At 41.2% G+C, this 23,961-nt stretch overlaps 1 protein-coding gene across 1 annotated transcript in view; it reads right to left on the bottom strand.

The window, feature by feature from the left end:
- The window catches only part of dgkb (diacylglycerol kinase, beta), a 677,279-nt gene that overhangs the window by 602,424 nt on the left and 50,894 nt on the right, over nt 1-23,961 (bottom strand). The window contains exon 2 of the mRNA XM_080216552.1: nt 3,124-3,200. Coding sequence (XP_080072678.1) covers nt 3,124-3,200 — 77 coding nt within the window. The remainder of the gene's footprint in view (nt 1-3,123; nt 3,201-23,961) is intronic.

The raw sequence follows: 23,961 nt of genomic DNA, 5'->3' as shown, positions 1-23,961 counted from the left end.
CACATGGAGATAGAACAGATTTTCAAGTCATTACAAATTCCTCCATGTGCCAGGCCAGGTGATGGCCAGAATGATCAAACAGCAAGCACAAACGATAGACTATATAATTTGTTCTGGTCCTTGATGCCTCATGTGCCGAAGTTGGGACTTCCTGTGAAGTGTGGGCTCTTTGGACGTTACTGATATAGGCAATGTTCTTACTTTCTAAGAGAGAACTTAACAACTCCATATATGCTTATAAGGAGAATGTTTTAGTGTAAAATTTCATAGGTGTCCAAAAGCATTTGCAACCAACGAATTAGTGCAGTCACTATTCTAACATAGTCAAAAACCTATTCTTATATCAGAACACCATTGGATTCCAGACTAGTAAAATTATTGCAAGGAATTTTTTCAAAGTTGCTCTTGCTCTGCAGCCATAACTACTCTCAAAGTGCAGTAGAAACTTCATTTATGCACGCAAATCCCACACCAGAGAGTTCAGCACAAGATTTATGCTCACGTAAATCCTTTCTTCTTCCAGTTCGTGTCACAAAGGTTAAGCTTTGCATGAAATAAACCCACTTTTGCTCAGTAATATGCCTTAGTCTGCCCCTCAGAGTAGTATCCTCTATTTCAGTCATCTGATTACTTTTTACATTTTCTAAACCAGCAGCTTGGCTGAGCAAAATTAGAGAATCTTGTAGCTTCCCCTGTGGTGATATATATACCTGAATCGGCAGCAGAGTGTGGTGACTAGGGGATTTTCATAGTAAGTTCATTGCAGAGTTAATGGAAGCCTATTTGTGATGCTAACAAACAAACTTTAAACTTAAAAAAAAATTCTGCAGACTCATGCCCACTAAAGAAATGAATCATGATGACCCAAAATCATTTCACATAGGAACAAAAAGTCATCTACTCCATCAATGAAGGCTGATTTTCATCCAGTAAAGGTGAAAAGGTAAGAAAAATGTGTCTAATCCACTGGAAGATCCTGTTACTCACTCACTCTTTCAACACAGTAATCAAAAACATGTAATAAATAGGCTTATTTCATTCTGCTCTACAAATCAACTTCCCTTAACTTATGGTTTCTTCTCTCAGTTCATCATGGTGCCTAACATGGTGGTAGGGTTCACAGTTTACAAAAAGGTGAGTTAAGATTCTGCAATTCCCTACCCCAAATCTGTACTCAAACTGAGTCCACAAGCTGTTGTAAAATGAGCTTGATAGTTACTTAAAAAAAGGGAATACTAAAGTATATGGCAAGTGTGCAGGGAAGCGGGATTAAACTAAATAGCTAGCGGAGGAAAATGCTGGCACAGACATACAGGATCAAATTATCTCTGTTTCTGTGATGTAACATTCTGCAGAATCTTGTAGCCACCCCTGTGGTGAGTTTTGTGGCAGTGGCACTTAATCAGCAGAAGGATAGTGGGTGACAAACTGTTTCACCTTCCCACTACCACTCTGATTACATCCATGGCAGAAAAGCTCATATACAGCTATCCTGTCCCGCTGTCAATTGATGCTTTTAAGTGGGCAATTAATGCCACTGCTGCTGGCATTAACCCAGGGGCAGGCAGAGGACTTGCCATGTGGGGGGGGGGGGGGGGGGGCATACAAGCAAAGTCTGGTGTGTTTGTTTGCAGGCACCCGAGACGATGTCCCTTCTTCAAAGGCACAATGTGTCTGATTAAGGGTGACTGACACTGCCCTTTCCCTAATGCTGATCCCACCTCTCCTTCTCACCATCACACAACTGTGCCTGGGTCCTCCTCAATCTCAGGTCTCAGACGGCTGAAGTACCAGCAGCAGCCATCATCTCCTTGGTGGTGATGTAGAGTACAGAAGAGCTGCTAGTCTCTAAATAGTTGGCAGTTCTCAATGGGCGAGATTGATTCCCTTTGGGGAAGGGCTGCCATGGCCTGTCAAGTGCCTGAATGGTCACTGCCTCAGAATTCTGCCTATTATAAGATTTCAGTTTGCCATTAAATGAATGTAACCATTTTAAACACAGCACATCTCATGCAGTGTCACTGTGTGAATTAATGTTTTAAATCCATTAATAATCACCTGATTAATCTCATTTCACCACACTCTGAAATGCATCCATCAACCTATTATTAGAGTGCATTGAAAAGCTGGGATATTGATTCTGTTAGATGCTGCTGACAGATTTTAAAATAACATGTCCAAACATAGAGAGAAAATGGCAAACTTTTTAAAGTTTTATTAATTATCTACTGCAAATTCACCAAGTCATTTGCTGATCCTTCTGACAATATTGTCTAAAACTTTGGGACTACATGAGCCATAATTGATCTCCCAATCTGAAGTTCATCAGGATTCTATTACATCACATTTAAAAGGCTTGTCTTCTTGACTACAGCTACTTTTAATTGAGGGGACAATGTGGTATTGGATATTTACTATGCTATTGATTGACAGATTGATAATGTAGGCTGAAGACATTGTTGTACTGAAAAAGCACTGACATTATCCGTATGTGCCTGTATCTATTTTTCTAAATAGATTTTTCATTAAGAAGTCCATCAATAAAGAATGACAAGGACAGTAGCAAACACGAATGTCAAAATCAATGACGCCATCAAGACATTGTAGAAGGAAGAGTCAATAAAAATGTCTCCAATTAAGCGCAAGTCTGGCAAGTGACAGAGACATAGAGATAGTGTAGTCGTTACTTCAAGTTACAAAAATTCATTTCAATAAATCTGATAAATTACAGTCTGGCACCAGAAATAAATGGCCATGGCAGCGAGTGAATTAGTCTAAAACTTGTTCACAAAAGCCTTTTCGGGAAATGAATCTGTCACACTTGCTCAGTTTTGCTTACAAGTGACACCAGTCCCAGCCCGAGTGGTTGACTCACTGTTTTCTGAAGTGGTCAACAAGTCAATTGGTTGTACAAAATCAACACAAAAGCATTTTCAGTTATGGGAGGGAAAACAATACATCATTTCCCATAGACTGAAAAATTTAAAAATGTGGAATACGCTTGTTTATTCCCTTCCAGTGCTCTAATATTGAATTCTTGGGTGCGGGACTAGAAGGAGGACAAAGTCTATGACATTCTTTTCTCAATATATTAGATATCAGAGGTCATGGAAAGTAAAATACCTGCTCAGGGTTATATTTCACCAGAACGCCAGCACCATGGAATTCTTCCAGAACATCCTTCAGTTTCTTTGTGGAGTCTAAAAGAAAAGAGGAAGTTTTACACATTTGTCCAAAGACAGACAAGACTGAGTTTTCACACAACAATAACGATGGGTCTTCTTCAGACTCTACAACACAAAGTGCTAGAATACTTGAGCATTGCAGAGTCACCAATGAACAGATAAGTTACTTGGAAGACAAAATGACACTGCATCAGATCACATCATCCTACTTTCTTGAGTGCAAACTCTGATCTGCTCAGAGTGAGAGTCAAGCTGAAAGACAATTGAGCCAATGCACATTGGCCTACCTACAAATTGAATAATTCTTCAACATAAAGAACAAATACACTGCTGTATTTAAAATGGATTCTCTCCTTCAAATCAGATTTTTTTTTAAAACCAGTAGCTTCTGTTTAGCTCTTAACTGAACAATATAAAAACCTTCCCTCGCTGTGGTCAATTAAGCATGTTAGAGAGGGGCTGTCATGGGTAAGACTGAGTAGCAATGGTTTATCTGGGAGCTGTCACGGAATGGCAATGGTCATTTTGACGCATGACAATAATATCATCTGCAAGTAACAAAGGGCCATTCTTGTAAACAAATTATATTGTTTCCATAACAAAACAAAACAAAACATTCCTTCCCCCCCGCCCCAAAATACTTTCATAACTAAGATTCATCTTAGAAGTCTGTAATGAATAAGTTTTACAACTATCCTCAGTAACTCTGGGACAATGGTGCAGGCAATGGAAAAGAAAATCAATCAGGGATCCTTGTTCTGATCATGATCCATGGAAAAGTTGAGATGCAAATGTCAGATGAGGACTCAGATCAGGAGCACCTGAAAAGTCCTTTTTTTTTATTCTTAAAGTGCGATAACATATTGCCATTGAAACCCAGGAATGCAAGACATAATGGTTAATGGCACAAGCTCATATCCAATATGAGCTTGTGCCTTTCACAGAGAACAAAAAAGATGGAGAGAAAGAGCAAAATGACAGCAGATAAAGCTAGACAACACAGAGGTTACACAATATAGACTGGATCCTAATTACAGACCTCTGTGAAACTGACTGTTTGCCTTTTAATGTGCAACGTAAAGTTGATGCTGGAGGAGGAGAAAGGGCGGCAGGTGAAAGGGAGAAATGCCAGCATCAAAGGCAGAAATTTAGGGGAGAAAGGGAAGAACTCAGAGGCTCACAGTCAGAAGACAGAAAATGAAGGACAGCAAAATGGAGGGTGGAGAGAAGATGAGTACAATAAGGGAGGAGAACTCTCATTTTGGTTTATAATTTAGAAGCTGTTAGTAGGTATCAGTAGAGCTGGCAGAAGATAAAAATGGTGGGGGCTGTGTAGATAAAGTGAACTAAAAGTGAATTAAAGTATCAGCTAAGCAGGATTTAGACATTTGTAGCAATCACCTTAAAATTTAACCTAAATCAGGAAACAGAACCCAAAATTCAATGAAATACTCCAAAATTTATGACCATCTTAAACTGCACAATTGTTATTTAAAAACAATAGTTAAAATGTGCTTCTTTTGTTTGTAATCTCCAGTTTTCCTTGGCTAGAGACTGTATCTCACAACCAGAGAATGATCTGCAATCTTTTTGTTCTGCTCTGGTGTGTCCCCAAGGATCTATTTGGTTCTGTCCCATTTCTCATCTACATGCTGTCCCTCAGCAACATCACGAGAAGGCAATGTTAGTTTTCACACTTACAACCAGCTCTACCTCACCACCAATCTTCTCAACTTCTCCATTGTGGCAAGACTATCAGACTGCTTATCCAACATGCAGCACTGAAAGAAGAGATTTCATAGAATCCCCACAGTGCAGAAGGAGGCCATTCAGCCTATCGAGTCTGCCCTAGCCCCGTAATTCCACATATTTACTCCGCTAATCCCTCCAATCTATGCATTCTGTGACACTAAAGGGCAATTTAGCATGGCCAATGCAGCTAACCAGCACATCTGTTGGACTGTAGGAGGAAACTGGAACACCGAAGGAAACCCATGCAGACATGGGGAGAACATGCAAACTCTACACAGATTTTGACCCAAGCCAGGAATCAAACCCTGAAGCCGTGGGGCAGCAGTGCTAGCCACTGCACTGCAAAATTATTTCCTCCAAATAAATATTGGGAAGAATGAAACCATCGATAACAACCCTGCTTCAAATTCTAATCCCGAGCTACTCACTCCATCTCTCTCTCCTGCAATAGTCTGAAATTTAACCAGTCTCTTTGCAACCTTGGTATCATATTGGAGCCCCAGTTGAGCTTCAAACCTCATACTAGTGCCATCACTGAAACTGCCTATTTCCATCACTGAACTTAGCCCCTGCCTCAACACATCTGCTCACAAGCCCCTCATCCATGTCTTTGTTATCTCTATACTCAACTATTCCAATGCACTCCTCGATGGTCTTCCACATTCTGTCCCCATAAACTGGAGGTCATAAATAATCTCTGTGGCCCATGTCTTAACATGCAGCAAGTCCTGTTTTTCCCTAACATCCGTGTTCACTGGCTGACATTGGCTCCAGTCAAACAACGCCTGATTTTAAAGTTCTCATTCTCCCTTCCCTCACCCTTCTGTATCTCCATAATCATCTTGAGCCTGATAACCCTCCAAGATATCTGTACTCCTCTCATTCTAGCCACTTGTACATCCCAAATTTTAATTCCTCCACCTACATTGTCCATGTTTCAGGTCCCAACTCTGAAATACTCTATATCGCTGCATCTCACTTTCTTCCTTCAACGTGATACTTAAAATCTACCTCCTTGCCCAAATCTTTGGTCATCTGACCCAATATTTCCTTATGGGGCTTGCTGTCATACTTTGTTTAAAAGGACTGTACAGTGCTGATAGTTGAACTGCTGCGTGCAAATATATATTGAAATTGTCTACAGTGTGCATCTCCATTACCCAGACACATTATTTCTTGTATCATGATTGTTTAGTTACATTTGATAAAATGGCAAGATTTTAGTGTCACATTTTCACGGTGGTGTTTTCTGCCCACCGTGCAGCGAGAGTTGGCTGTGGGCATCATGACATCTTTTGGGTGCCTGGATAAATCTGCTGGAATTCTCAATATAGGACAGTTAGAGCCTCCAGAGTCAACACTGCTCTTAAATCATTTTGAAATGCAGAAAGGCTTTCAACATCCTGAAGTTAATGAGGGTGACTTTGAAGAAGATTGAGAGAATGCTTCCATACTCTTGTCAGGGTTCAAAAGGAAAGAAGGGAAGTGGATGGAGAGCCAACAGCCTGAATAGTTCCATCAGTTACATGGCCACCTTTTGTACTTGGTCTTTTCAATTTCAATATCAATTTGCACACAGCAATTCAGCCATCAGTACAGTTATAGTAGAAAGTGTGTTGAAATCTATAACTTCGTCATTTTCATTTATGGAAAAAGGCAGAGACCGGAAGACTTAAAAAAAATACCATGATGATATGACCGTCAGTTTAGATTCACATCAAGTTTTGCCTCTCAGCTTCCTAGCAGCTCCTTCTGCTACTTTGCATTATTGTACGCCAACCACACAAGGCTTTTCTTAATTTGAAGTAGTGACAACTTATTCTACTCCAAGTTCCTAATTTATTTTGCTTGTCAAAAATCATTATGTTATTCAGAATTATTTTTGGAAAAATGGAACTCATGATCTAATTAACTAAATGGAATGATATCATCTTTTGTCAAATTGTTTACTAATATATTTATGATTAAATTCTTTCCACTAAAAAATGTTTATGAATTAATTCCCTGGATTTAACATGTCACAGCATTCTTTCCAACCTCATGTAAAAATAAAATGTGGTATTTATATAATTATGATGTATAGTGAATGGTGACAAAATGCTTAAAAACACAATGGGAGCTGACTTGGATAACCCCCAAATGTGTTCTGGCTTCTCAATATAATGATTCCACATATGACGAGTGCTAATTACACTGTTCATTGATTGCACAAATCAACAAGGATTCCAAAATTTTAACTTCACAGCATTACTTAAAGCTAACTTCTACTGCATAAAGATAGATTGTGTCTCTTCAAGGAGAGCTGCATTGTGCCAGGAGTCGGTCATACAGGCAGTAAATGTATTATGGGAACAGTGAGGGAATACATTACATAGAAACGTGCAAGCTCAGAAGATTTTTGGATGCTCACTGGAAAGTCTTGGCGGAGAGAATGTAAGGAGTAGAGATGTCCTCAATCTATAAAGGATGGCACAGGGCCCTCCAGACAGGGCAGAATTTTCCAGCCACGCTTGCCCCAAGACCAAAAAATCCCACCCGAGGTCAACGGATGTTTGCATGGTCTGTGTCCCACCTGCTATGATTGCTGTCATGGGTGGGACAGGAAAATTCCACCCACAGTCTAAAGGCACTAGAGATGGACAGACGTGTTAGTCATGCCAGGAGTCAAGCCTCAAGGACTTAGATGCAATGCAACAAGACATTCACGTGAGGCCAAGTGATCTAGACCTCGCACAGTAATCAAGCTCAGTGAATCTAACGTCATATCCCATCAACTGCAAAACCAATGTCAGCCACTGGCCAACTCATCACTATGCTACCAAGAATCTCTATTAATCAGGACTCGCACCAAACATTCATATCTTTTCACCTTCAAACACAGCACTGCCTGCAAGCCTCACACACACAGTTCACAGACGCTGCCAACTATTCAATTTTGACAGCCCCATCACTCAAATGTGTGGCATGACACTCAACAACCTATTTCTTGCAGGTCATGGTTAGGCATGGGGGGCTAGTGACAGTGTTTAGTGTCTCTGCCTCTGAACCAGAAGCTCCAGTGATCAAGTCTAACTCCAGAAAGTGATGACCAATGAGCATGCATTGATAACATGGCCAAAAGGTTTAAGATTCAACTTGTATAACCTTCCAACATACATCAGTGACAGGCTGTAGCAACTCAGGGCTCCTTGGGGACCAGGTTGACTCAGTTGGCTGCATGGCCGGCATGGATCTAATTGCTACCAATGGTGCAGAGTTTGAGTCTCACTCTGGCTGGGGTGGATTTCAGACTTGCCTCATTGCTGTAGCTTGAGTAAGTCATGGCACTGTGTGTTGGACTTGCCTTTGGGCAGTGTACTCAGGATGAGGATGATGATATTTAACAACAAGTAGCAGAAGCTAACCGGCAGAGGGCAGCAGACATGTCTGCATGTTTTCATCCCTATATGAAAAGATGGTACTTGCCATCATTGGAACAGCCATTGCTGAGGGTGGAACAGTGTGGGATTGAAACCAAAGACATTATTCCTATGAAGCTTATCTCCAAACTCCATGGCCTGAGCCTTGGCTCCTCCCCCTGCAACTGGATCCTGAACTTCTTAACCTACAGACCACAATCTGTAAGAATAGGCAACAACATCTCCTCCACGATCATCCTCAACACTGGTGCCCCACAAGGCTGTGTTCTCAGCCCCATACTTTACTCCTTTTACACCTGTGATTGTGCAGCCAAATTCCCCTCCAACTCAATTTTCAAATTAGCTCATGGCACCATCGTAGTGGGCCAGATCTCCAGCAATGAAGAGACAGAGTACAGGAATGAGATAGAGAATCTGGTGAACTGGTACAGCAACAATAATCTCTCCCTCAATGTCAACAAAACGTCGGAGATTGCCATTGATTTCAGGAAACATAGACGAGAACATGCCCGTCTACATCAACAGTGAAGTAGTAGAAATGGTCAAGAGTTTCAAGTCTTTAGGCTTCCAGATCACTAACAACCTGTCTTGGTCTCCCCGTGCCAACACGTTAGTTAAGAAAACCCACCAATGCCTCTACTTTCTCAGAAGACTAAAGGGATTTGGCATGTCAGCTACAACTCTCACCAACTTTTACAGATGCACCGTAGAAAGCTTTCTTTCAGGTTGTGTCACAGCTTAGTATGGCTCCTGCTCTGCCCAAGGCCACAAGAAACCACAAAAGGTTGTGAATTTAGCCCAGTCTCCCATTCATTGGCTCTGTCTACACTTCCTGCTAGTTCAGCAAAGCAGCCAGCATAATTAAGGACCCTATACACCCCGGACATTGTCTCTTCCACCTTCTAATGTCGGGAATAAGTCTGAGGTCACATACCAATTGACTCAAGAGCAGCTTCTTCCCTGCTGCCATCAGGCATTTGAATGGACCTATCTTGCATTAAGTTGATCTTTCTCTACACCTTAGCTATGACTGTAAAATTACATTCTGCACTCTCTTGTTTTCTTCATGAATGGTATGCTTCGTCTATATAGAAACAATACTTTTCGCTGTATGTTAATACACGTGGCAATAAATCAAATCAAACATTGGTATCCATATATTCAATCCTTCTCAAATTCCACTTCATCCCACAATCTCTTGTGATTTCTTTTAGCTTTCAGATATGCAGTCAGGCAAGGACACAGGATCATCACTAGATTTCATGTTCATAGCCACCAATTCAGATGTGGACACTGACTATTTCTCAGAATAGATTAGTAGTAGAATGTAGTCATTGTAATAAACTGGGCAAAGGGTAAGGGGCAAGGAAAGTGTAGGTGTCAATTTGCCAGGGAGTGAGGTCAGACATGGATTCCACTGCATCGGGCTTGGATGAGGACTTCAAATGGGGCACTTACAGAAGAATACAGTTGATTATTCAGGAAAAAATGCTTCATGTATTGGGAAATCGGCTTGAAAGCCTCAGTTCAAAAGCAAGGAGCTTGGAGGATTCCAGCACAACATAAGCAAATGATTTGCACACAGCTCAGAATCTATATTTTCTAACACTGAAGTGGTGGCAAACTCTGTGGATTCAATCATGAGACAGTGACTTCCATTGCAGCCACCCCTTATCTGAATGCTGTTGTGAAGGATGATATTAAAGCCATAAATGGTTCAGAATGCTGCCGTCATGGCTGTGAGTACCAGTGTTCAGGAGGACCTGAAGGGTCTCTTAGCAGCTCAGCCCCCCAGTAGATTGCTGGGAATGTCAAGGCACTGTCCCAGGTGATGACTCTGCTGTCACGCAGAGAAAAGTTAGCAGGTTTGTGCTTCACAGTCATCTTCTCACCACTGCCACTCTCCCAGGGTCATTGTTATTGCATCCCAGCCAGCCAGCACAAACTGCTACCAAGATAAATTGGGCCTCATAGGCCCCAAGTTACTCAAAGTTGGCCTCCAAAGCTATTTTAGCCTTCTCCACTGAAAGTTTGTAGTCTTTCATCTACTATACTGCAGTCATTAGGATAAAATTGGACTGGCAAAGGTTGTAAAAAGTCTGACAACACCAGGTTTTAGTCCAACCGATTTATTTGATAGTAAACTCACAAGCTTTCGGGTTAGTCCCTTCGTCAGGTGAATGGAGAGTTCTGGCCTCAGACAGAGCATATAAAGCACAGACAGTTTAGAGATTACTGATTAGAATGCGAATCTTTACACCTAACCTGCTGTTCAAGTCCTGAAGTGGCTGACAATGTGTGTGGAAGGAGCACTGATCACAGGTTAAAGAGATGTGTATTGTCTCCAGACAGTACAGTAAGTGAGGTTTTGCAAACCCAGGCAAGTCATGGGGGTTACAGATAGTGCGACATGAACCCAAGATCCCTGTTGAGATTGTCCTCATGTGTGCGGAACTTGGCTATCAGTCTCTGTTCAGCGACTCTACGCTGTCGTGTGTCGTGAAGGCCGCCTTGGAGGATGCTTACCTGAAGGTCAGAGGCTGAATGCCCGTGACCACTGAAGTGTTCGCCAACAGGAAGGGAACAATCTTGCCTGGTGATTGTTGAGCGATGTTCATTCATCCGTTGTTGTAGCGTCTGCATGGTCTCCCCAATGTACCATGCTTCGGGACATCCTTTCTTGCAACGTATCAGGTAGACAATGTTGGCCGAGTTTGCAAAACCTCACTTACTGTACTGTCTGGAGACAATACACATCTCTTTAACCTGTGATCAGTGCTCCTTCCACACACATTGTCAGCCACTTCAGGTCTTGAACAGCAGGTTAGGTGTAAAGATTCGCATTCTAATCAGTAATCTCTAAACTGTCTGTGCTTTATATGCTCTGTCTGAGGCCAGAATTCTCCATTCACCTGACAAAGGGACTAACCTGAAAGCTTGTGAGTTTACTATCAAATAAATCGGTTGGACTAAAACCTGGTGTTGTCAGACTTCTTACTGTGTTTACCCCAGTCCAACGCCGGCATATCCACATCATGACTGGCAAAGGTTCACAGAATCAGAATTATTGTGGTGCAGAAGGAAGCTATTTCGCCCATTGTGTCTATCTTAACTCACCAATGGTTTAGCACCATTCCCCTGCCATTTTCCCATACCTCTACACATTGTTTCTATTCAAGTAAAGTGGATGAGTCACAATGGCACAGTGGTTTGCACTGCTGCCTCACAGTGCCAGTGACCTGGGTTTGATTCCCAGCTTGGGTCACTGTCTGTGTGGAGTTTGCACGTTCTCCATGTCTGCATGGGTTTCCTCCAGTGCTCCAGTTTCCTCCCACAGTCCAAAAGACTTGCTGGTTAGGTGCATTGCCATGCTAAGTTCTCCCTCAGTGTATCCAACCATGCACCGGAACGTGGCGACCAGGAGATTTTCCACAGTAACTTCATTGCACTGTTAATATAAGCCTTCTTGTGACTAATAAATAAATTTGAACTTTTAACTTAAAAGTAATCATAAAATTCCTTCTTGAATGCCTTAATTGAACTAGCTTCCATCGCACTTTCAGGCAGTGCATTGCAGACATAAACTACACATTATGTGGAAAGGTTTTTTCCAACATCATGTTTGCTTCTTTTGCAAATCACCTTAAATCTGTGCCCTCTCGTTCTTAATCCTTTTACAAGTGGCAACAGTTCCTGTCTAGGTCTCTCCAGCCCTCTCATGATTTTGAACATCTGTCTAATCTCCTCTTAGTTTTTTCTCTCCAAGGAGAACAGTTCCAACCTATTTTTATAATTGAAGTTTCTCAGCCTTGGAACCAATTGTGTAAACCTATTCTGCACTCCCTCTAATACATTCATACCCTTCTTATAGTGTAGTGCCGAGAAGTATACACAATATTCCAGATGACGTCCAACTAGTATAAGTTCAACTTAACTTTCTTGTACTCTATGACCCTATTAAAGTCCAGAAAATTATATGCTTTCTTAAATGTTCCCTTCACTTGTCCTGCCACCTTCAATGATCAATGCATATGTACAATCACGTCCCTCTGCTCCTGCACCCCTTTAAAGAATTTTCTCCCTTTTATTATATCTCCAGGTTCTTACCAAAATGCATCATCTCACACATCTCCACTTGAACTTTATCTGCCACCTATCTGCCCACTCCACCAAATTGTATATGTCCTGTTGAAGTTCTTCACAGTTTATAATGCTTCCAAGTGTTGCGTCATCCACAAACTTTGAAAATGTCAACTGCATGCCAATATCTGGATCACTACTATAAGAGAAAGCAAGAGTCCCAATAATAACACTTGGGGATTTCCACAACAAACGTTTCTCCAGCCTGGCAGATATTCAGAATATGCACAGCATCGATTTGTTAACACTTTCATGTACTACAATCTAATTTTATTTATAAATCTGGTTCAGAGTGTTTATTTTGTAGTTTTTTCTTTCTCCACTGTGGCCACGTGCAAGCTAAAGTGGCCAGTAACAGAGGGAAAATAAGATGTTGTACATGTTAATGAATGAAGAATTGGGGATGTTGTTACTGGTACTCAGGAACATGGGGAGAAGGTATCTCTGAAGCTGAGATTGCAACCCTGTAAGGTGAGCCATTGTTAAAGCCATCCAAGTGGGAGCAACTTTGAGAAAATTCCAAGGTGGAGATTGGAAACCCTCATGAGAAAGTTGAAGTTTGTGTGGTAGGTTGACTCACAACGGGATTCACATTTTGATGATGTATTTTTGATTGCAGTTTTCATTTACTTTGTTGTGTGGTTCGATTGACTACAGTTCATCTGTTAATTCACATGTACCTCACACACCCTTTAGGGTAAGAAAGACAGATTTATAAATTGTGTTATCTGAAACTTATAATATAAAGTTTGTTGTTGCTTGTTCAAAACCTATGGAATATTTGTTCCTGGGTTTGTCTTCAACCTCAATCTTTATTTTAAACAAAACATTATTGATCCCTGAACAGATGTCACCCAATCATAGAACAGAATCCTTACAGCAAAGAAGCCATTTGGCCCATCAAATCTGCACCTGCTCTCTGACAGAATATCTAATCAGGCCCTCTCCCCTGCTCCTATCCCTATAATCCCATACATTTTGTGTGGCTAATCCATCTAACCTACACATTGAATCATAGAATCTACAGTGCAAAAGGAAGCCATTTGGCTCATTGAGCTTTCACTAACAGTCACAGTTAGGTCCTATTGCCATCATCCTCCTAATCCCCCTGACACACGAAGGGCCAATCAACCATCTCTGGACTGAGGGGGGAAACCGGAGCACCCGTAGGAAACCCACACAGAAATGGGGAGAATGTGCAAACTCCACATAGTCACCTAAGGCCGGAATTGAACAGCAGTCCCTGGTGCTGTGAAGCAGCAGTGCTAACTGCTCTAATCGTACCGCCCCTTGAGACACTATGGAGCAATTTTTAGTACGAGTCCTAATCCACCTCACCTGCATACCTTTGGACTATGGGAGGAAACTGGAGCATCTGGAGGAAACCCATGCAGACACAGGGAGAACATGCAAACTCCAGTCACCCAAGGCTAGAATTGAACTCTCTCTGTGACACAGTGTGTAGATTTGATTCATTCTCTGTGATACGCTGTATGGATTTGAGCTGTGAGGCAGCAGTGAGCCACCCACGATCTGGCCAAGGATCATAGAATAAATTGGGGGCTCCTGCATCATCTTGGATCCACAGACAAATACAAATGCTGATACTTACTGAAGTTAAGGTTTATAAGATTTTCATGGTGAATTTTACTATACTGATTGAAAAGCAGAGTGGGCTTGTCAAGTGCTTCAACACTTCTGAGAGGGAAGATTTATCTCGGAGTGATTTGCAATAACTAATCAAGACCAAGTTAATCGCATTAGTGGAAAGGTGAGAGGCAGAATTAAAATCAAGGGCTAAGAAAGCAGAAGTAGTTGAGGATATTGCACAAAATCTGGGACTGGAAGAAAAGTGAATCCAGGTAGCAATTCAGATTAATGTTCTAGAATTCTGTTGCAGATGAAGCAGCTTGAACTTGAAAAGAATAAAGAAATGATGTAATTTTGAGACGGAAAAAGAAATGGAAGTGAAAAAGCTTGAGCTCAAGTTTTTGAGAGAGAAAGAAAGCAGACAGCATAGACTGGCTGAGGGTATGGAGTGAAAGAGAGTCTAGTCATTTGGATGAGGAGTTCCATTTATAAGCTTTGATATAACAAAGAATCTTTGTTTATTGTCTAAATTTATGGAAGACCCGTTTTCTCAGTTGAAAAAGTAGCTAACCAACTAAAACGGCTAAAGGACACGCGGACTCTCGTTTTGTGAAGTTGTTCACAGAAACCCTACAGTGCAGAAAGAGGCTATTTGGCCCATTGAGTCTGCACTGACAACAATCCCACCTAGGCTCTATCCCCATAGTCCCACATGTTTACTCTACTAATCCCCCTGACACTAAGGGGCAATTTAGCATAGCCAATCCACCTAATCTGCACATCTTTGGAAATTGGAGCACCTAGAGGAAACCCACACAGACACAGTGAGAACATGCAAACTCCACACAGATAGTCATCCAAAGGCAGAATTTAATCTGGGTCCCTAGCACGTGAGGCAGCAGTGCTAACCACTGTGCCACCAGAAAGGCTATGGATATGCATTTTATTCTTTCAGAAGAAAGAATTTTCAGAATGTGATAGTTAAAACTGCAGTATTTAATGGTTATGAGCTTGTCCCTAAAGCATATCAGTTGACATATTAAATCTTAAAGGCCAAATGAAATGTTTATAGGATTTGCTGGGAAAACATAAATGCTATGGGAACGATGATTTTAATTAGAATGAAATTAGAACAGAATTTTGAGAATGTAAGGGAGCTAGTGATATTTGGAAAAATTTCAAAACATCAGGAGGACTAAGTTTTTTGGTAGATGGGTATGATATATCGCATAGGCAGCTAGAGTGAAGGAGCTATCCATTGGAAAACCAACAAGAAAACAGCAGGAACAGGGAAAAAAAAATCTAGTTTTACAGAGGAGGTAGAAGATGTTCCAGTAAAGAAAAAATGATAGTGTTGAGAATAAAATGAAAATAAACCAGTAGGTTTTTATTGCCATTAAACAGGTCATCTCAAAGTCCATTGTTGAAATCTGAAAGGTAAATCAGTGGCTGTAGAAAGAACACAACCCTCAGAAAAGGCTGTACCAGAAGAGGAATTTAATATTAAAGCTGTAGAAATGGTACAGGTGAAACACATTCCTCAGAGCATACTTGAAATGGAAATATGACTCAGAATAATAAGAGAATTCTTCTTTGACTATTTCTAAAGTGAGTCAGGCTACTGGAGGCTCTAAATATTTTGCCTCAATGGGAGAAGTGTTCTTTCACTACAACAAAATAAACAAACAATTAATACTTTGAGAGATACTCTGGCAGATCAGTCATTGATGATAATGATATAATTATTTATATGATTTGCTGAAGGTAAAGGTTTTACTAAGGGACATTCATGGAACTTCTGAATCTGTTCCCTTGTGTAGCATTAATTTACAAAGTGACTTAGTAAATGGAACTATTATGGTGGGAATGGATCCTAGTTTACCTATGGAAAGAACAGATTTTTTATTGGGCAACAATTTGGCTAATGGGAACAGTGATGTGGTGATGACTATATTGCAGCAGACATTTGATCATATTAAATCTTACCACACTTTAAACTTTCTGTGGTTGCTGACAGTAATTTTTCAGTGTTGATAATGAGCAATTTAAGGAAAAACTGATTAGCGTAGATAACAAATTCTCCTGTGCAAAAGATGCTAGTGAAAAAAAAAATTGGTGCAAAATTTGAAGTATCAGTCATAGTTAGTAAAACATTTGAGTGAGGACTTGAAATGTCTAAATGACAAATTCATTAATTCAGCAAAGATGCATCTTCAGTTGAAACATGATGGAACTTCAAGCACCAGAATTTTCTAAGTATAGCCTAGAACAGGAAACCCCAAATCAGAACAATTGGTTCAATGCAGAATTAAAAACCATGACTGATGAACTGTTAGAACTTCATCATGAAGAGAGCGATGAGCCTAGATACAGAATTATGCCTACCATTAAAAAGGATGCCAATTAGCCTCTAACTTAAATGAAACATTGTTTGTTAAGTTAAAATTAAGAATAATACAAAGAAACACAAGTTTTGAGTTATGATAATTTTGTAATGTTCAAATCCTTCTAGTCCTAAGTTTTACATGTGATGACTTTTGTTTCAGTTAAGCATTTATGAACTGTATCATATAATGTGTAGTTGCAAAACAAAATAAAATGTTTATCGATCTAGTATTTTATAAACTATTTGTTAAAGTGTATGATGTTAAGTGTTTCTTGTGAATAAACTGTACAGCCATTGTAAAGAAGCATTTACTTCTTTCAAGGGAAGGAGGGTCACAAAATCCATTGATCTTTGTGTTCCATCTTCCATCTATGGAGATTGTAACACAAGTTAAAGGATGTTACCATGTTAGTTGTATTGGCTCCTACCTAGTATTGAGAGTGGGACCCTCTGGAAGTATTTTGTTGGGTCACCTGATCAGTTCAAATGTCAGTGAACAGCTCTTCTTGAGGTAGCCTGATTTAGGGAGTCCGCAAGTCAAAAAATGCCATGGAGAGAAAGTCAGACAGAGATACCAATTTAAAAGCTTTGGAAGAGGGTTGCAGGGAGCAGACTGAGTAAACAGAATTACAGAGCAAGTGGTCTTCTGCTTAGCATGGCTACAGACGAGATCACTGAATCCCTGCAGTGCAGAAGGAGGCTATCTGTCCCATTGAATCTGCACCAACTCTTACCCATTATCGCAACCTATCCCAGTAATCCCACGTATTTTCCCTGTAGTCTCACTCAACCTATATATTCTGGGACACTAAGGAGCAATTTAGCTTGCGCTAGGCTTATCGTTACACCCTTTTCTGAACAAGAGTTTAATTAATATCGGTAGTTTTCTGGTCCTCTGGCTGAATCTAAAGAAGATTGGAAAATTATGGCCAGTGTCTCTGCAATTTACACTCTCACTTCTTTCAATCCAGTTTACTTAGTTCTTGAACCTTATGAACTGCAAATACAAAACAGCCTATTTAATACTTCCTCCACAGCAATTTAAATGCGTCAGGTATTTAGTGGATACTCAGGTATTCTAGTGAATACTCAGAAGCTTTTTCCCAGGGTGGAAGAGTCAATTGCTAGGGGGCATAGGTTTAAAGTGGGAGGGGCAAGGTTTAAAGGTGATATATGAGGCAAATTTTTTTTTAAAACACAGACAGTACTGGGTGCCTGGAACTTGTGGCTTGGGAAGGTAGTGGAAGCGGATACGGTAGTGACTTTTAAGGAGCATCTTGACAAGTACATGAATAGGATTGGAATAGAGGGATATGGTACCCGGAAGGGTAGGATGTTTTAGTTAAGTTGAGCAGCATGGTCAGTGCAGGCTTGGAGGGCCGAAGGGCCTGTTCCTGTGCTGTAATTTATTTTGTTTTTTGTTTGCTCTTATCTGACCTACCTCTTCTTACACCATGACCTGGGAGCATCTTTTTCCTTGGTAAAGACAAATGCAGAATATTTGCTTAATACTTCAGCCATGCCCTGTCTTCATGCATTAACCCTCTTTCTGATCCCTAATCAGTCTGATATACTCCTCTTCTTACAATCCTTTTACTAATTATATGTGTAGAGAAGACTGTCTAATGTAGGCTGTGGGTTTCTTCCCATATTCTTTTCTCTTATTATCCTCTTAAACCTTCTTTGTTTGGCATGGATCCCAAGTCAATTAGCTACCTGACACCAGTAATATTTTTCTCATCTTCTAGGAAGTTATGGATTTGTTTACCATACCTTTCCTTTTCATGAGAATATACCTTAACTGTCCTTGAACTTGAAGGCAGCCCATTGCTCAGTTTCAAATCTGGGTCAGATCCATTCTTATGCCAGTTAATTATATTCATATTCTGAATTGCTCCTTTTCCTTTTCCATAGCCAGTCTAAATTTTATAATACAATGCTCATTATCCAAATTGTCCTCCAACTGACACTTGATCCATTTCGCCCACCTCATTCCCAAGAACCAGGTCAAGCAGCATTCCTTTTTCATTGACTAGAAACATATTGCTTAGGAAACTTTACTGAACAACTTGGAGTACTGTGTGCGGTTCTGGTCACCTCATTACAGGAAGGACGTGGAAGCTATAGAAAGGGTGCAGAGGAGATTTACAAGGATGTTGCCTGGATTGGGAGGCATGCCTTAAGCAGATAGGTTGAGGGAGCTAGGTCTCTTCTCCCTGGAGAGACGAAGGTTGAGAGGCGACCTGATAGAGGTTTATAAAACGTTGAGAGGGATAGATAGGGTGGATTCTCGGAGGCTATTTCCCAGGGCTAAAATGGTCATTACGAAAGGACACAGGTTTAAAGGTGCTGGGGAGCAGGTACAGAGGAGATGTTAGGGGTAAGTTTTTCAGTCAGAGGGTGGTGAGTGAGTGGAATCGGCTGCCATCAGTGGTGGTAGACGCAAACTCGCTGGGGTCTTTTAAAAAAGACTTCTGGATGAGAACATGGGGTTTAATGGGATTGGGAGTTATAGGTAGTTCTATGGCCTGGTAGGTATGGATATGATCAGCGCAACTTGTGGGCCGAAGGGCCTGTTTGTGCTGTAGTGTTCTATGTTCTATGTAATTTCAAAGAACACTTTTCCCTCACTGACCTACTCTACTGCCACTCCAGTCTACATTTGGGTAATAAATGCATAATTAATACATAATTCTTGCATTTCTGTTTTTTATTTGCAAATTTATTCCTCTCTCTCTTTTCCACTAGTTGGTGGTCTCGAGCCTCTAGCCAAATAGATCATGTCCTAGACCCCTCTGGGGATCCTCTCCCTCCAGCACCGCAATCTTCTCGTTAATCAACACTGCCACCTCTCCCTCTTTTCTTCATTTCCCAACTTTTCTGAAATTTTGCTAGACACAAAGTGTTAATGCTCAGTCTGGCCCTTCTTTGAGCCAGGGTCCCTGGTTTTCCCATATCGTCACGTTTCTCCGGGGCTCTCCATGTCTGTAATTCATTCCCTTAGTAGCTGTTTTGTGGTGTTTTTTGCCTAATGTTACCATGCATTTCCCCCACTGGTTATAATATGGCTAGTGAAATACTATTAGTCTCACTAAGACTACAGGATGCTGTCAAGCAACAATGAGTCTGGAGGACCTGACTTCAAATGCACCATGCTTCAGCATGGATGAAAGTAGTCTGGGCTGAGCATTAACACCAAGGGCAGTGATGAAATGGAAATAATGGGAAGGAGAGTTCAAAGTGAAGATACCATGTCTGAACCCCATGGAGTCATTGTCACACCACCGAGATGGCGCCTCAGCAATCTTAATGATGTTAGAGGACGGACTGCTGAATTGCTGCGAGAGCCTGGAACCTGCAGCCGTGATAGCAACAGGCATTGCTGCTTGTGCTACTGTGGAAGCCAAGTCAATGGTTATCAGACATGACATCATGGTCTGCAAACATTTCCAGAGTGTTGGCCACCATTGTAAGTGGTCTGTAAAGCCTTTTGGTATCAGACTCCTCCATATTCCTTGACAGAGACAGCAATTATTCTGGCAAGTCTACTAATGTATCAAGCCTTTCACTGTGCATACCCATAAGCATTTTTCAGTCAACTACCTTATCAAAGTTCTCATAGGAGTACTCTGCAGTGGAACTCATGTACAACATCTCAGTTCAAGAAACTGGCATCTGTGCATTCTTTTCCTCTGTACCTTGTGCACTGTGAATCACTGGATAAGATGTGTGCAGTGCCAGTGTCTGAGTTAGTGGCCGTGAATGTCAGGCAGATTGACATTGTTTCACATTCCTCTTCAGGCTCTTACAATATTATCTGATCAATAACAGTTGGTGAGTGCCTGAACGGAGAAAGACACAAGGATAGTTGTGGTGACAGAACAACAGTTGCAGGTTAATACCAACTACACCCTGTAAATCAGAAAGACATCTGTGAGGAGGATGGGATGGCAGAAGGAAGATTTATGAGATGATTGCCATTTTCAATGCATTTAGCCCTGCTTCTGGCCAGTGCCTTAGTCCAGCCACTGGTTATAGGATCCAACAATCCCATAACCACAAGACATAGGCTGAATGGCCTAATTTGTCTCCTATCAAGTCTGCACCATCACTCAATCACAGCTGATGTTTCTCAACCCCATTCTCCCATGTTTTTCCCATAACCTTTGATCTCCTTACCAATCAAGAATCTATCTCTGTCTTAAATACATTCAATAACCTGGCCTCCACAGCCTTCTGTGACAATGAGTTCCCTAGATTCACCGCCCTTTGAAGAAATTCCTTCTCATCTCAGTTCTAAAGAGTCATCCCTTTACTCTGAGGCTCGGATCCTGGTCCCTCCTACTAATGGAAACCCCTTCCCCATGTTCACTCTATCCAGATGTTTCAGTATTCTAAACAGATTCAACTTCAATGTTGGCTCTATTCTCTTTCTGCAGATGCTGTTAGACCTGCTGAGTTTTTCCAGCATTTCTGTTTTTCCTTCTCAAGCACTGTCAAGAGGGCAAAAGACCTCTCTCCTCCCAGCAATCCCATGCTTCAAGGTCTCCAGTGTTGCATCAAAGAGCCTTGGAATGCCACATTTCCTCTTCTTCCTTCTCAGAATATCTTCCTTAACTCCTTCCAGTACCAATTGCAGCCAGAATGCACCACCCCTTTAAGAGATGCAGGTTGGTTGTCAGTGTAAGTTAGCTAAAAGTGGAACTAGCCTCACACAAATCTAGATCCCTGTTGAGGTATACAGCCACTCGACCACATTAACATTGGGCTGTATCCCACGATCGTTTAAATTAGCAGCCAGCATGAAATTTGTGTGCTGCTTGCATCTGAATGGTGTGGGTTAGTGCTGGATCCTGATCTCCATGCTCATTTTCAGGCCTCATCATTTCCCAGCACCATGAGTTTAAACCCAGGGTTACATCAAAGCCTTAAGTTTTGAAATATTAGTTTAAGGTAAGCGTTACAAGATGCTTCAACTGAATAATGTATGTTTTTATAGAAGATAACATTTTCGTTCTTATAAATAAAAAAGTTGTTTCCAACTTGATTTTGGACAATAGAAATTTCTGTCTCAAAGAAAAGATGATAGATTTTCCAAAAGCATTTTGTGAGTTTCGTGAAGCAGTTCAGAAAAAAAAATGATTGTGTTGTATATAAATCGACACGAGAACAGCCCTACTTTCTACCATTCCATGGCGCAGCTGGAGAACGCAACAAGTTTCTGACTAAGCAAAATTAATGAAGACAAACTTGCCATTCGACAAAGAGCTGCTGCAGGGGTCATTCATTCTGGGGCTGGAGAGGAGGCCAGATATTAACTGTAAATTGAAATAAAAGCTGGTGTACTTTCTATGCAGCAGTCCTAGCCTACAGCACAAGCCAATTCTGATCATAACACTAATGTGTTCTCTCCTAGTTGCCGATAAACCTACTAACATTGCAGAACTTTGTTTTTTAAAAATAGGCAATAACAGTAAATCATGGAATCTGGGTGAACTTCAAGCACAGTAAAATCTTTGTTAAATAGCGTGCATGGGGATTGGGCGGTGGCAGTTCATCAAAAAAAGCCAGTTAATGGACAGTTCTGTTTACCAATGAAATATAGTGTAAGACTTGAAGCATGAACTCATACGCAAGTATTCAGGAAGCAAAGTATTCTTTTTACTCTATTCTTTAACAGTACATTCAAACATAAAGTATAAAATAATACAATAAATAGGTAAGGGGTCTGGATAACTTTGTAATTGTTTCCAGCTGATAAAGTGACAATTCAGATTAGAGGAAAGTCAGAAATTCCAGTTAGTAGAGAATTCCAATTGGTCACAATACCAGATTAAAATGCTTACTGTTTATCACTATTGTATCGTTTCCCTCCTATTTCTTTCTGGAAAGGCAGTTCTCTGATTTTCATGTGCTAATAAAGGTTGCTTGTCTCAGATTTTTTTTTGCAACTATTTGCATTTAATAACTTTGAGCCACAAATCCAAGGGCACAATAAACTCTACAGCTATATAGGAGTTGCCACATCCAATAGACAAGTGTTACTTTCGAACACTGCTTCTGCACCAGAAGAAATTGGAATGCTTTTTGCCAGTTCTTTAATCCAACCTGTCACAGTCTACCTCCCTCCATGTGATCCAATCTCTCACACCTCATCCGGCTTCTCCTTTCTGCAACCTTTTCCTTTTTTATTCATCCAAGACATGGGCGTCGTTGGCCAACATTTATTGCCCATCTTTAGCTGCTCTTGAGAAGGTGGCGGTGAGCCACCTTCTTGAATCACTGCAATCCATGTTCTGTTGATTGGCCACAAAGCTATTAGGGAGGGAATTCCAGGATTTTGACCCAGCGACTGTGAGGGAATGGTGTTATATTTCCAAGTCAGGATGGTGAGCGGCTTGGAGGGGAACTTGCAGGTAATGGTGTTCCCACGTATCTGCTGTCTTGTCCTTCTAGATGGAAGTGATAGTGGGTTGGAAGTGCTGTCTAAGAATCTTTGGTGAATTGCTGCAGTGTATCTTGTAGATAGTACGCACTGTTGCTACTGAGGGTTGATAGTGGAGGGAATTGATGTTTGTAGATGTGGTACCAATCAAGCAGGCTGCTTTGTCCTGGATGGTGTTAAATCTTCTTGAGTGTTGTTGGAACTGCACCCATCCAAACAAGTGAAGCGTATTCCCTCATACTCCTGACTTGTGCATTGTAGGTGGTGGATAGGCTTTGGGGAGTCAGGAGGTGACTTACTTGCTGTAGTATTCCTAGCCTCTGACCTGCTCTTGTAGCCATTGTGTTTATGTGGTGAGTCCAGCTGAGTTTCTGATCAATGGTAACATTAAGGGTATTGGCAGTGGAGGATTCAATGATGGTAAAACCATTGAATGTCAATGGTTAGTGGTTAGGGGTAGTGGTTAGAGGGTTGATTCCCCTGGCTTGATGGCAATAGTCAAATGGGAAATATGCCAGGCCATGAGGTTACAGCTTGTGCTGGAACACAGTTCTGCTGCTGTTGATGGCCCACAGCACCTCATGGATGCCCAGTCTTGAGTTGCTGGATCGTTTCAAAGTCTATCCCATTTAGCATGGTGATAGTGCCACACAACACAATGGGGGTTATTCCCAATGTGAAGGCAGGACTTTGTCTCCACAAGGATTGTGAGGTGGTCACTCTTACCAATACTGTCATGGACAGATGCATCTGCAGCCACAGTTTAGTACTGTCCTCTTGAATTGTCATCCAAAGCTATCACATACCCTGCCACCCCAATCACCCCTCCTGTCACCTATAAAACCCCCAATCTTTTCAATTGCCGTAGATCAGTCCAGCAGTCCGTATCTATCAGCCAACCAGTCAGTCAATCCAGTTAGCTGTTGGACAGGAAGGGAAAAGTGGAAAAAATCTGATGTGGTCCTGCCTTTAACTACAAAAAGCTTACCCTTTGAGTGGCACGTCCATTGAGTTTCCACCACAGCATCTTAACCAGGCCCACCT

Source organism: Carcharhinus amblyrhynchos, chromosome 2 (genome assembly GCF_965287045.1).
Source record: "Carcharhinus amblyrhynchos chromosome 2, sCarAmb.v2.hapA, whole genome shotgun sequence".
In the NCBI taxonomy this organism is placed as follows: Eukaryota; Metazoa; Chordata; class Chondrichthyes; order Carcharhiniformes; family Carcharhinidae; genus Carcharhinus; species Carcharhinus amblyrhynchos.
Note: the sequence above shows the minus strand (reverse complement) of the source record. Positions and strands in the feature narration are given on the sequence as shown.